This window comes from Dermacentor silvarum, chromosome 1 (assembly GCF_013339745.2).
Source record: "Dermacentor silvarum isolate Dsil-2018 chromosome 1, BIME_Dsil_1.4, whole genome shotgun sequence".
Classification (NCBI taxonomy): Eukaryota; Metazoa; Arthropoda; class Arachnida; order Ixodida; family Ixodidae; genus Dermacentor; species Dermacentor silvarum.
The window spans coordinates 68,842,587-68,857,193 of record NC_051154.1 but is presented as its reverse complement, the minus strand read 5'-3'; the positions used below and the strand labels follow the sequence as shown (position 1 = coordinate 68,857,193).

The window sequence follows — 14,607 nt, the reverse complement described above, 5'->3', positions numbered from 1 at the left end:
GTTTTCCCTCAAATCATCGGATTAGAAATGACCCACCTTGTGTTTCGCATGTCCAAGAGTACGCCGTAAACGAGCCATTTGTTACAGTTTGGAGAAGTTTCGCGTCGCTCTTGCCGTCTTCGCAGTAGCGGAAACCTTGCTGCAGCACACAAGACTGATAACTCTGGTGACCCTTGCACGCCGTTTTGAGCTGGCTCCACGTTGCTCCTTTCTTCGCGTAAGGTAAAACGAAAGTGGCAAGCACAGCTGTGCAGTTTGAAATCTGTGCCTGAATGAAGTCTTCCATGCAAGAAACGGCTGAAAAGAAAATGTACGAAAATGTTTATTCTTGTGCAAGCCTTGTATAATGTTATGCCTGAAGAAGCACGCACCTTTTATTTCGCATGTCCAATTGTACATGCCAAATTTATTCTGGGTAAGCTCATTCAGAGATGTTACAGATAAGGTATCATTGTCCTTGCAGAGGCTAGACAAGGTATGGACCAAACAGTCTTGGTATTTTCTTGTGTGCCTGGTAAAGAGAACGTACACTTCTTGAAAACACGCAATGAGAAACGTTGTTGTGTGCATCGGTGGCAATGAAATTTGAAACTATTTAATTGGCAGGTCATGAAACGGGACACTCGTGGGTAAGATTGGTGGAGGCATGGCTAACAACACGATGCACTGAAAGACAGCGCACTAAGAGGACGGTCTGGCGCAGTGACATACCATCAAAAACTACTTAAGTATTTTATCTAATATCATGAGCCTCTACATGGTACGTGGTACAATGGTAAGAGATTGACATTGACCTTGTAATGCCTAGCGCATTTCATGAGCTGCACCCTATTTCCAGCTTGAACGAAGCTGGTTATAACACTAGTTATAAGTGAGGAGTGCGGAAAGCGTTAAGCCCTTTAAACAACGGTTATGTATTTCCTTTTATATGCTGCAGCTTTCGAGTGAGACTTAATAGCGTTCTCTGGCCCAGTATGTGACTTATCACACAATAACAGGGGCACACGAGGAATAAGGATTATAAACAGGGATAAAGTGCCTTAGAAAGGCTGGCCAACGTTTCGATAGGAGGACCCATCTATAGGTCCTCCTATCGAAACATTGGCCAGCCTTTCTGAGGCACCTTATCCCTGTTTATAATCCTTATTCCTCGTGTGCTGCTCCATTAGTCAGCCACCGTTTTTGATTTTGAACAACAGGGGCAGGGTTACAACAGCCATCTAAGAGCTCACTGTCGTTTCAGAACCAATGAAAAGGCATGAGCCATGCCATTTGACATGACAATGATGGCGAGGCGCTCTTATTATTACCAGTGCCATTTTCATTAGCCAATATAACCAATATCTTTTGAAAACAACTGGCAGTGAACAGAGTACATAAAACGGCTCATCAACGCGTGAACTCGCCATACATAATGTCGCATATATCATAACTGGATTCAACGTCTATTTAGTTATTATCATAGCGAGCGTAATGTTGCGAAGAAATGTTTACTACACATTTTCTTCCTTTAAGTCCTGCGCAAGGTCATGATTTGTTGCAAACCTTCTTTCTTTATTGTCTTTTATTTGTGGCCTTACGCCGTTGTAGATGTTTGTCGAGCATTGACGTGTGTAGTACATAGGCACAATTGACGTGCTCCAGGACGAGATGAGCAATACTAAATATACCAACAAATATATCAACCAATAGTGCCACCACCCTGATAGCAGGCAGCGCGCAGCAGTGTTCTCGGTACTGCTCTGCATGGGGCATGGCGCCAAATCCGAAATGGTGGTCGAGTGAGGCTTGTTGACAAAGCTGTGTTGTCGCTTTGAATAGGTGTTCGCGGAGGCCGCAGTGACCTGAGCGCCGGTACCGAGCGTAGTACCTGTGATGGTAAGCCCACAATACCGCTTACAAGATGCTGGCGTGTTTGCTTTGTAATAAAGGGTTGATTTCGTTCCTCAGGTTCCAGAAGATGTCGCCGAGGCTGAGAGAAAAAATTCGCTGATTTTCTTACATTTCCCACACCTACTGCCAGACTATATCTTTAGACCAACTGGCTTAACCTGCACACATAATACCATCAACGTAAGGAGTGTCATTGCTGTAACACGTAGAAATATTTTCATGCTTCAGCAAGATGCGTAAATTGGCCCTGCCAAGATGCATTACAGAATAGCAGTACATTGGACGCCAGGGGTAAGGCTGCTTACGTGCACGCAGTCCTGAGCTGTCCGGAATCCGAAACGTTTTGAATGTTCGGCACGACGTAGGCATCAACAATTTTGTGACATTGCTGAAACTGCTGCTGCAGCTCTTGTTCTGTGCACTGCGGACCTAAGTATAGTATCGAAGGAAAAAAGAACAAAATGAATATTATTCATGCACACAATTCATAGCAGGTGCACATTATTTCGATAAGCGCAAGCTTTCTTCCCGACAGCATGTGAATGATGACAGCTGCAGTAGGGCCACGCGCACGACGATTGCCGAACCCCACATTCCTACATTATGCAACGCAGCCGCCACTGCAGACTGCTAAAAATACAGGCTCGCAACGATTCGCCTGGCAGGTTTATTTCTACAGCGTCTGCTATTTTGCGGTTGTAAGCTGCGAGGGTCATTGTCATGACCGCGAACAGCATTCGTCATTTAGATGCCTGTATATAGAACCACCCCTTCGATGCTCAGTTATACACTTTGCTGTCTCGCGCTCAATTTAACCTTCATATATGCTTTATATATGTATACGTGTCAGTATCACAACATCAAAGGCACCACAGCTTGAGTCCTAGTGAGCGTGTGTTGATTTTAGACATCAGTTGGTCATGTAAAATCATAACAATATTCTTACAGGCATGTTGCGAAGATATACTTAGGCTAAGGATTGACTGCACAAAGATGATGGACCTCCTCTTTCAACGTAGAACAAAAACAAAGGGAGCGAGCACCGAACAACACAACATATTATACACAAGTGACAAGCAGCAACCCCAAAAAACGCGTATGCCCTAGCGGGTGTTTGACGGCTTCCTTGGAAACTGAACACCCGAGAGACTACAGCACTAAATAGGGCGTTAAAGTTTCAAGAAATAATTATGTGATGGATACGATGTTAATTCTCACTCTCACAGTTAGGATGCCCCCCCCCCCCCTCCCCGAGAGCGTCATTAACAAAGGAAAAGAAACCTTTGTTGCGCCAGAAATGTTCTACATGTAGTCAACACCACAGGAGTCCAAGAGGTCGCCGGTACGAAAAACCGACGCTACCCACCCCTCTTCTCAAACATTCGCCTATCAATGTGTCCTACTGCGGAAGCCCGCACAGCAACCCTGCTGATCATCGGATTTTCATACGATAAGCAGCAGGCTGCCTTTGCAGGTTGGCAACAAACTGTGCTGCGACGTGTCTACAGCCGCTCTTTTTTTTTTCTAACAGTCGTCGCTGTCGATGCCTTATCTTCAAGTGTCTGCTTTTTCTCTTGATTCTTTTTTAAATTCCAGATTGCAATTCGACAAGGCAGAAGGGGATAGAGTGAGCTGCACAAGAGCCACTACTGGTCGGTAACACAGAGTATATATTCCTGCTATTATCTTTACGCTCTCTCCCACTTCTCCCAATCGCGTATGCGGAAATCTCGCATTATATTGCACACAGAGTTGAAAATAAGATCCTGCAACCACGGCCCGCAATATCTCGGGGCCATACTTCTTTCCGGTTGCGCAAAGTAAGTGGACTTTTCTTCGATGCTGATAAATCATGCGGGGGGAGCCACCGGTGAGGAAAGGCACAGTAAATGGTCCGTTCACGACCATGCCATGTTGCATTTCAATAGACTGTAGGAATCAAAAGGTTAGTAACCTGGTACTCTGGTTGTGCACACAAGAAATGTTTTCGAGCCCATAGCCGGCGTACTACACCCAAGTAGAACTGCACTTTAAAAAGTAGTTAATAGGCAAATACAAAACGAACGTGGCATTACCGGAAGTTGCCTCACACAAGATGGGATACGCCTCGCCATGTACATCTCCATTTGTGCATTGACGTACAAGATAAATCAAACATTCCTTATATGTTGTTGGTGTAAAGTTGAAAAGTAAAATGGAAGCAGAATGGTCGTGCGCGCTGTTTGTGGCGACAGCACGTTGTAAACAAGCCTTCTCGCTCACTGATAGCTAAATGTTCAATTTTATCGGTTTTCTTTAGCACTCGAAAAAAGGCCCAGATTCAGAGAGAAATAGAAAACAACACTTTCTTCCTAAATGTACCGACTTAGGCCTAAAAAAATATCAAAATTTCTACACAGCAGCAAGCCTTATTTACAGCACATGTACACAACTGCGCATATAACGCTTTACATACGTATATGGCTGCAAGCACAGTTGGGAATAACAGGGCATCAGATGAAATTATTTGTTATTGTTGCATTTATTACAGAATAAATAACAAAAAGTTTATTACGATTCGCATATTGGGCATTGTCATCCAAAGAAATAGCAAGAGTGGCCCGCTTCCCTCGGCTCCACTGCAGTCTTGAACGGCTTGTTTTCGTTAAAACACAAAACGCAGTGCTAGAATTGGTTGTCGCGCGATGGCCTAGAAACGACGTTAACCTTAACAAAGTTGAATATGCATGTGCGTCTGATCTCACCAAAGACGCAATGTACTCAATTTTGTACGAGGCACGTCGAAAAGCTAACCCTTTATCTTTATTTTCTTTTTCTTTTTCGGTGTAGCAAGTTTCTGGTTGATGCGACTTTCTAATAACTGACTAGTTAAAATTGATAATTATTCCGATAACTACAAAATATAGTTACCGCGAGAAAGACTGCTTCCGATAACCCGCACTGCTTCTGAAAAAATCACTAGCACTTCCCCTGTCGAGAAAATGGGGGCAAGCGAAGCTTGTCGTGTGTGTATCTGACCTTCGTGGTGATTTTCTTTCTCTCTCTCTCTTTCTCTCCCTCTTTCTCTCTCTCTTTCTCGCTCTCTCTCGCTTTCTCTTTCTCTCTTCCTTTCTCTCTTTCTCTGACCTTCGTGGTGATTTTCTATCTTTCTCTCTCTTTCTCTCTTTCTTCCTCTCTTTTTCGTCCCTGGTATGTGCCAATGAGCTTGGACCCTTTCTGCACTATCGCCAGGATCGGCCCACTTTGGCGGAAGTTTTTTGCTGGGCACACGAAAGAACCGTTGGTTGGTAGAGGTATATAGCTCTTTATTTCTTTCTCTTTTTCCATATCGCTTTCTTCCTTTCCCTCTTTCTTTGTTTCTCTGACTTTCGTGGTGACTTTCTTTCGTTCTCTCTCTTTCTCTCTCCTTTTCTTTCTATTTCTTTTTTCTCTCTCGCTTTCTTTCTTTCTCTCTCTTTCCTTCCATCTCTCTCTTTCTTTCTCTCTCTCTTTTTCGTCCCTAGTATGTGCCAATGAGCTTGGACCCTTTCTGCACTATCGCCTTAATCGGCCCACTTTGTCGAAAGTTTCTTGCTGGGCACACGTGCTTGGACCCTTTCTGCACTATCGCCAGGATCGGCCCACTTTGGCGGAAGTTTTTTGCTGGGCACACGAAAGAACCGTTGGTTGGTAGAGGTATATAGCTTCGCTATAAAATTCGTCCCTTAAATAATCAGGACTTTTTAGCTTAGTGTCAAACCTTTACCTTAACCACTAGCGTTAACGCCTCTCCCAGCAGCCATTCCAACGCGCTCCGTACAGTGAAGCTCTACCGCGCGAGCAGCTCTGACATGCCAGAGGTGGGAACGGTAGCCGTTAGAACGTCCTTATTGCTTCAAGTTTGGCCGCACTCGAGTGGAACACCTGTAAGTTTCTGCATGTGTATTTTAAAGCTATTATAGTCTCTCCTGAACTATACGCCTAAGCGCACAGCTGCCAGGCCGACTAGGTGCGAAGTTCAGCGAATTTAGGAAGTGTTTCTGACGAGTGTAAGGTGTCAAAAAAAAAATACAGGTTCGAAGGCTCAGCTCCCTCTGAATGAGCTACTTATGGCATTTACGATACATATCGATAGCTTCATGATAACGGTATCGCGCTGCCGTTGCCGCGGATTTTCAGCTGAACTTACTTCGGAACGCGCAAGTCCAGTTGTACATGCCGTAGACTCCATCAGTGAAGATTTCCAGAAGCCTATCGTTCCTCTTGTATTCCTCCGGGCACGTTGCTACCAGTTTTGTCAAAACACAGTCTTGATACTCGTGCACAGCCCTGGAAAAGTTATTCGAAGATGGTAAGGAAGAAACAATCTTCCCGCAATCTTCGCGTATGCTTTAAACCACACACATTTATGCAGGGTCGGCTATTCCTCAGTTAGAATTACAGTCTAAGCATCAAGTACAAGGAAGAAAAATTTGAGTGCAAAATGAATGCCGTAATACTACACTGCATCGAAACTGACGCCTTCTTTAGCAGGCAGCGTACATTTGCATATTTTGCAAGGCACAACATAGGGGCATGGATCATTGGTAAAAATGCCAACAGCAACATGAAGAAAGTCACGACAGATGTACCATAAGAACTGCTTTGCGACTATATCCCCGTTGAGTAAACCGTAAATTGTGGTAGAGTTTCGATTCGAGCAGTGCTAAGTTCGAAAGCGAAGCTGTACTAGGTTTAAAAAAAAACAATTGAACAGTAGCAGCGGTGCATAATATAGTTTAATGTAAGCCAGGCAATGACAGTCTCCCCCCCCCCCCACCCCTCACACACACAAACACATTCCAAAAATGAAATATAAACAAATTAATAAAAGCAGAGCACGCTTACCATTGAGAGGTCTGCAGCTTTGTGAACATTCTGGTTCAGTGCAATTTTATGTACGTATTGATTCTGCATCAGCTGCAGAGCCTGTGGCGTGTGTGTGTCGTTCATAGTGTTTGTGTCACTGCGCTGCATTGCGTACTTATGATGTTAGGTTCCGTTCTCCTGGCATAATAATGACCTTGCAAGGTATTTTATATTAGCGGGGTTTATTGTAGAGGGGAGTTCATGAGCTAAAGTTGTCGGGCCTTATTTTGAAAGACCTTCTTTCCGCAGTCTCTTTTTGTTTATGTGTTAATATAATCTTCAAAGCGACAATGGCTAACGGACATGGATAACTGCGAATAATGGTGTACCTCTGCGATGTATTTAACCATACGGAAAGCACAAAGGCTACTCGCTGGATGACTGCTTGCAGAAGTGGACGTTTGTGTAAAACAAATTTAGGTCGCCTGTGCTGTGTAAGACAAAAATAACTCACGTGCAGGCGATCTTCAAGCTGGTGTAGTTCGAAACTAAAGATGCTCTCGCGTGTGGAATTACAACCTTTGTGATATATGCCTCGAAGCATGTCTTCGCCTTTTCTTGAAACGTTTCTTTGGAGCATGATGGAAGATCTAAAACGATAAGAAATAAGCGGGCTCATTTAAGATAATCTCTAGAAAGGCCTCGCAGCAGATAAACACACCTTTTGTGGCATCACAAGTCCAGTTGTACGCGCTGTAATACTCAGCAGCCGATTGCTTTATGGCGTCAGTTACAGATGGTCCTTCCTCTGAGCACATCAGTGCACTTTGGCCGGATACACATTCTTGGTAGTACCGAAGATACCTTAAAAGTAGTTTAAAAGTTTAGTGTTTTTTTATTTAAAGTGACTCGGGGGACCAGCAGCATAAAGAGAACATCGCTTACTTGCAAGCTACTTTCAGACTTGTCACATCAGACTTATCCGCCGACGTGGGCACCACAATTGTTGTCATAATTCCTTTGCATTCCTTTAACATTCCCTCCACGGCTGTCTTCGTACACGTCTTTACTGTAGAAGATATAAGCAGAATTAATCAGAACAGCTTACGTTGTGTTTACATAAACATTGCAGAACTCCGTAAGAGAGTAGCGCAAACGGACGTGGTTTAATTAACTCATGCTTTGGCTGTGTGCCCATTTCAGCTAGTTCCCTCTTGGCACAAAGGCGGATCAAGAAGTGCTCAAACAACGTACATACCTTCAGGGGCATCTACTTTGCACACTTCCTCATAAAACTTGTACTTTTCTCCAACTTCAATCATCTCTGGCATGGAAAGAGTTTTCGGTGTTTTGCCGCAGGTCTCTGTGAATTCTTGGTTGATGCAGGTTGTGTAATAATGAAGGTATCTGAAGGAGAGCAAAATTATTATCATTCGTTAATGTCAAATTGATGGCCGTTTTTTTACGAGTGGTTTCTTACGCAAGAAACCGCGTGTGATAGTACCATTGGTGCGAGCTTACAGCATGCAAACAATACAGTAGTATACGTATAGTAAAATAGTAAAATCAAAAGAGCGCAAGAAAGGACACGGACAAGACTGAATAACCTAAGTCACCATGTTCATGTGAACAGTAGTTCACATGAATATGGGGACTTGAAATGATCAACACTGATCGAGCAAGAGATTTCTCTGGAGCCAAAAATTAAGGGGACTTGTTTTTGTCCGGGCAACCGTTGTTGTGGTAGTACTTCTTGTTGATCTGTTGCCTTGACGAATACAAGTCCCCTTAATCGTTGGTTCCAGAGACACGTCTTGTTGGACCCCTGTTAATCATTACAGAATGCACATACTCGCTCACGTGGTGTATTCAGCGACAAACACTGCGACTATCACTCTGTCAAAATGCAGCACTACGAATCCCACTTAATACCAATTATTGGTCTCTCTCTTGCACAAATAGTATAGGACAACAACTTAGTATCGCATGCATGTTTGAGAAATTTTCACGGATGAAGTACTGGCCAAACCAGAAAAAAACAGGCAGTTAAGCTTCAACGATTCCTCCCACTGAAAGAATGAAATACATTGTTGCTTCCGAACCAGTTGTACCTGCACGTAGTTGCTCGATCATTAGTTCCGTTTTTCTTCTCAAGATGCTTGCCCAAATAACGAAGAAATCCTTTACACTGTGAAAAATGCTTGCTCAGACGTTTCGTGTCGCAAGTATCTGAGAGGGAAAAAATCAAGATAAGCAGACGGTATTTCCTTCTACAGTGCTGCCTAATGACCGCATTACCTACCTGGAGCTTGTGAGAACTTGCACGTCCAATTATACTTAGCAGGTATATCAATCGTAAAGTGCTGCAGTGATCTAGAACTCGGCAAAACTTCCTTTTCACCACATTTGTCTTTAATAACGTCTTGAACGCACTTTCCATAGTATCCAACACCTCTGTTGAACAAAAAACACGAAACAAATAAGCTACGTGATGAGCTCTCTCCCTTCAGTTACTGAGTTCACGAAGTCATGAAGCATGACGTACTTGCAAGCTTCGGACATCTCGGTGCTGACAGCATTTGGGTAAGCATTCGGTTTAATAATTGCTGTGACAATACCGAGGCAAATGTCAAAGCTTTCCGAAGTTAGATTACAAGTGGCCTCTGCAATAACAAATGCGGTTAGCGCCGCGCACACAGCATAAGTAACGATCAACAAAATGATCAGCTTGCAGTGCTGTCGAATATTAGGAATACTGACCATGTTGCTGAGTGCAAACAGTTTCGTACTGCTTGACGTACCAAGACAGTTCGCTGGTGTTGTCGTATAGTTTCACAAAGGACGCATTAGTGCAATCTTCAAATACGGAATCAAGGCAAGTCTTGTATGCTTCAAGAGCTCTGCATGTTCAAAAAAAAAAAGCTTGCATCATGAAGAAAAAAACAATGATCTATGAAGACAAGCCGAATATAGAGTAGTCTGCTTACTGGCAGGCAAAACGCCGATGAGTTTTGAGTCTCACGAAGGGAATTAGTTGATACTTCAAGATGCCAAAACATTCCTGAGCATCTCGAGAGAGGGTCTCCTTCGAGCAAGCTGCAGTATCAGGGCCCACAGGGGAAGATCTGTTTTCTGTGGAAGGTGGAAATGAATTGAACGTTCTCTTTTCAGAGCGTGTTGCTTTAATCGGATACAATGTATCACGTGTCATTGTTAGAGAATTGTACGGGCTGAATTTTATGAGAAAATTACAAGTAACCTCACTTACTATTTCCTTGACAGACCCACTTGTGCTTCCAGAAGAGATTCCCTGACGCTTCGTTGATTGCGGACATGTTGAGATTGCCTTCTAAGGGGCATATCTTCTCTCCTTCATCCAGTACACAACGTTCATATTCCCTGTACGACCTAAGCAAAGCAAAACATGACTATCTGCCATATCATCAAATAGTCAGACAGCATACGACAGATGGTTTAATACACGGCGCTTTTTAAGAAATGTTCTATATGGTGTCTTGTAAACTGGTCCTCGCAAAATATGTAATGGAACCTGAAATACAGGTACACATATATTGTACGTTCGAAAGAGCTATTATTCCGATAAAGAAAAGACTTAGCCAAAATTTATTAATGAACCGCAAATTTTACGGCGTATATTACAATGCTGAAGACAAACACTGTCTCAGGTTCAGCAATTTTGCCGAATTCTCTGAAGAAGCACGTACTTTTTCACCATGTTTCTCCCTTTGACTGTCAGCTAGAGGAGGATGCTACTATTCCTCCAAAGCAGATGGCTGCTTAACAGCGCCTTAGTTAAAACTAACAACACATGGGGAAGGGGCCCATTCGCACATCTATACAATAGAAAGCACGCTTGGCATCTCCCTTTTTCGTTTAATGAAGCGCAGGTCACCTTTAACGGCGGATATGCCGAATGATATGTTAGTTCGAAGACATCTACAAATCGTACTATACTTTTGTACTTTTGTTGCGCTGCCGCTGGGAACGATATTTGCAGGGGCATTCTCAGGGGCAATGACTTAGTTTAATTTCGCGTTAGAAACTTACTCCGAGAAATAGCAAAGTAATTGATAAAGTATAAGCGTACGCATTTATTTATCCACTAGACAGCTTTAAAATGTATACACGGGAACATTTACAATTTTTGCCCTTCAGTCGCATCTACGCCAAAAGCAGGAGATTGGCGTACATCAAGTTAATTATGTTACTCACCGGCACGCTGAGATCAAGCCTTCCGCGTCATTACTCTCTTTGAGCTTCGCGAAATTTTCCGGCTTGATCCATTTGTCAAAACAAGTCTTAATGTGTGGTTGCATTTCCGCATATGAGCAAGCCGTCACTGAGGGGAAAAAAGTAGATTGATGAAAGAAGCGCAGCATTCTTATTTCACTACTGCAGCTCAAGGCCGTGTTCTCCGAGCATCACTTTCAGTGCGCGCTTATTTGCTGCAGACCTTTTACAGCCCCATACCAACGCGCACCACCATAGTTGACCACGTGACAGCGTCCGCCATTGAGTGCCTTCTGATCGGCGTTTACTCACTTGTTTAGGTGGCCACGGCGGCGGCGGGCACGGCTCAGACAGCCGCTATTTAGACCACCACGGTGAGCGAGTAGACGACACAAAACTTTGGTTAAAGCTGCAGAGGCAGTGCAAGCATACATTTCATTTATCCGGTCCGTGTGCATTGCTATATTATTGCGCACAAGCTGGAGGCAACGGATGTAGCAGCGCCTGATGTTCGCTTTTACCCCTTATATTCTAGTCTTTACGGCCGTGCACATGTTGTGCGACAACTTCGCTCGGGAATAGGCGGTGTCCGCGCAGAAAATGGCTGTTTATGACTTGCTCCGACCACGGTGATTGGTTCTAACCGCGTCATTCTTGTCGCCAGCGCTGATCAGATAACTTAGAGAAAGCTTTTCTTATTATTTACAGAGCAGACTAAAATGTACTCACGTACGCGCGGCCAAACATGTTGCAAGTGGCTAAGTAATCGCTCGACTGTAGTTTTGATTCACAACGACGAAAGAAAACTATTATTCCACGTTTGGCTTCGCTGCTATGGGAAGCTAAGTTGCTCGAGTAAGTCAGTCGCGCTTACGTGGGGAAGACTCAGCGTTGACTTAGCTTGCTGATCGAAGTTCAACATTCCGTGGTATTTTGTGCCAGGCGTGGTGGCGGGAATGCTGTGTTGTTACTGCAGGCGGTGTTAGCCTGGCAGTTATTACCAACAATCTGTTACCGGTCATTGCCGGCAATAGGCTAAAATGCTAAGTGTTCGCGGTTGAACGCTTTTTGTGCTAATCTTGCGGAAAGATGTGCATGACGAACGGTCATAAATACGGGCACTCCTAGTGCAACTGAGGCGGATGGAGCTCGCACAGTCTCATCCCACAACTTCAAGTCTCTGACGAAGCTTTAACAGCGGAGCTGTTTAAGCTCTTGGTTAGGCCGCGTAGTGCGAACAAAAACTGTGGTCCGATCCTGGAGGTAGTACAGAAAGGGTCCAAGCGCAATGGCACGTACCCCTGTGAACTAGCGAAGCTGTTTAAGCTCGAGGATGGTCCGTCGAGTGTACGCCGCAAAACCTCCGCCTGGCGATGACATCACCATGTGTCTTCTAGCCACGCTTCGCCCCAGCTGCGCCGATTGCGCCGAGTCTCGCCACAGCTGCGTGAGCCGTGACGTCATCGCGCGTGCCGCATTGCTTCGCCTTAGCTTTGCCGAGCCATGACGTCATCGCGCCGTGCGGAGTGGTTGCCACGGCTGCGCAAAGGCGGAGCTAAGCCGTGACGTAACTGCGCCGACCCACGGGATATATAGCTCCGTGTCGCCGTCGCGACGACACCAAAGCCCCGCTGTCCCCGTGCCGAGCACATCGCCGAGAAGATGTGGCGGCCCAAGAAGAGCGTCACTCCCAAAGTAGAGGAAGCGCGGCGAAAAGCCATCGCGCCGCTACTCGATAGCGAGTGAGACGACTTCGGTCCGATCCCGAGTATCGCGCCGCCGAAGCGGCGGCGAAACATCGGTGATTCGCAGAAGATCCGGAGTTACGAGCCCGCGAAACCGAGCAAAAGTGTTTGAGCGTCCAGAAGCGTCCAGATACTTTAAGGACCGAGTGTTCGTTGCTCCTTGGGCTGTTGATGATTCCGGGGTGATCTTGCGCAAAACGTGGACGAGTCTCGAAGTATAACTTCGCAAAAACTTGGCCGAACAGAGATAAAGCTAGGTGGGGTCGCCAGCTTCACTGTTTGCCCAGTCTTCGCACCACTCTAGTGTAAAGCTGCCCCTAATTTTTTGCACTTCATGACAGAGCACATCTCTCTGCTCTTCGACATTTTAATAAATAGTGCACATGACCCCCGACTTCTCGGAGGAACGTTACTGGAGCGGCCGGCGGCGGTTGATGTCTGTTTGATCCCGATTCAGGAGGCGTTCAATGGCGGCGCGCCTGTAGTGGCCCCTGGTACGCGGTGCGCAGACTGCTTGCTGTGAGAGGTCTATATATCAGCGCAAATTTACGTGATAAAGCGTATTCTTCGATGGGCAGCCAAATATCTTGTCAGCTTTATTTACGGCTGCTTAGCTGTTAATTTATAGAATGTTCAGTGGAGGCGCAGTCACGCCAATATATTAAAGCGTAAAATTCAGCAATACGTCAAATTCAGCACAGCACTGGGTTTGAAGCGGCGAGAACATGAAACTGCGACCGAAAGCGACCAATTAAGAATTCGCCGCCAGATGTTGCAGCATGTATATTGACAAGCCTTACAAAGCGAGCCTGCTTAACAGCTTAACAAATGGTCCGACTCGTGCCTCGGGAAAAAAAAGATCCCATGCAGCATATATATGTAGACCTAAGTGACGCAGAATGAAACAAAGTAAAACAAGGATAACGCCACGACTTGCCTTTGCTAGAGCACACCCAGTTGTACTTGTCCAGCAAAACTTTTGTCAAGTTTCGTATTTTAGTGCTAATAGCCAATGTGATGTTTGGACAAGCTTTGGCGTGGGTGCTGGCGGCGCAGTTCTCGTAATACCTCAGGTACCTAAAGACAGAAGGAAGACAGAAGACGAGAATGGAGATAGACATTCGTTGCTAATTTATCTGTGGCCCCATGGTTTTCGCGGCATGAAGCTAGTGCCCTTTGTTTTCTGGCTGTAAGTAAAAGGTCGCCCGTGCGGCTGAAAAATGAGCCGTCATACTGGCCACATATGCCAACCTGAAATATTCAGTGGTCGTTAGCCCTAAAGCAATTAACTGGGCAATAAGCTGGTGGTGTCAGCGTATGTCTTCTTTTGGTTTACTATTCGTCTACCTGTAGCTGTTTTAAACCCGACCCGGAGATATAGCCAGGCAGCTTCATAGGTCACCGTAAGAGTTGTGTATAATAAGGCGCCTTGAAGCACGGAGGTCATAAGCCGATTTCGTCAGCAGTCTTTCTCGGCTTGTCACTCGTGAGAAAGTGGCACCACGTTATGCCACTATTTGAAAATAGAACTAAAATAAAACAAATATTCCCAGTCTCGCGCAGGTTGTGTCATGTGTGCAATAGGAAAATAAGCTCAGGAGACAAAGGCACAGCCAATTGACAAATCTTGCTCTGCGCAACCCCCTTTTTTCTGTTGTATAGACTGCACTAAACCAAGCTAAACTGCAAAGTGGAAACACGAAACCTTACGAAGACCAGCAGTTCACAGGATGTATACGGAATTTTCTTCGCTGTTCCTTTACTATGATCAATGGTGCTGATGCCAGTGTAGTTACTACATAGTAATTGCCCCGAAATTCGTAAGTTAATCGGATATTTGCCCTAACGCATTGCGCATGTCTAGGCATCCATATAAGGCTAGTTCTATTTC

General features: G+C 44.9%; 2 protein-coding genes across 2 annotated transcripts in view; both read right to left on the bottom strand.

Moving 5' to 3' along the window:
• Positions 1-11,076, bottom strand: part of LOC119465220 (uncharacterized) — a 99,501-nt gene extending 88,425 nt beyond the window's left edge. Inside the window, exons 1-15 of the mRNA XM_037726018.2 lie at positions 10,954-11,076; positions 9,989-10,128; positions 9,708-9,852; positions 9,481-9,620; positions 9,266-9,383; positions 9,023-9,174; positions 8,832-8,949; positions 7,979-8,127; positions 7,666-7,789; positions 7,442-7,584; positions 7,235-7,370; positions 6,062-6,201; positions 2,199-2,322; positions 372-511; positions 37-297 (exon numbers count right to left, since the gene is read on the bottom strand). Coding sequence (XP_037581946.1) covers positions 37-297; positions 372-511; positions 2,199-2,322; positions 6,062-6,201; positions 7,235-7,370; positions 7,442-7,584; positions 7,666-7,789; positions 7,979-8,127; positions 8,832-8,949; positions 9,023-9,174; positions 9,266-9,383; positions 9,481-9,620; positions 9,708-9,852; positions 9,989-10,128; positions 10,954-11,057 — 2,134 coding nt within the window. The 5' untranslated portion in view covers positions 11,058-11,076. The remainder of the gene's footprint in view (positions 1-36; positions 298-371; positions 512-2,198; positions 2,323-6,061; positions 6,202-7,234; positions 7,371-7,441; positions 7,585-7,665; positions 7,790-7,978; positions 8,128-8,831; positions 8,950-9,022; positions 9,175-9,265; positions 9,384-9,480; positions 9,621-9,707; positions 9,853-9,988; positions 10,129-10,953) is intronic.
• A 2,461-nt stretch (positions 11,077-13,537) lies between these two features.
• The window catches only part of LOC119445299 (uncharacterized), a 77,058-nt gene continuing 75,988 nt past the window's right edge, over positions 13,538-14,607 (bottom strand). The window contains exon 97 of the mRNA XM_037709646.2: positions 13,538-13,793. Within this exon, the coding sequence (XP_037565574.2) occupies positions 13,538-13,793 (256 nt within the window). The remainder of the gene's footprint in view (positions 13,794-14,607) is intronic.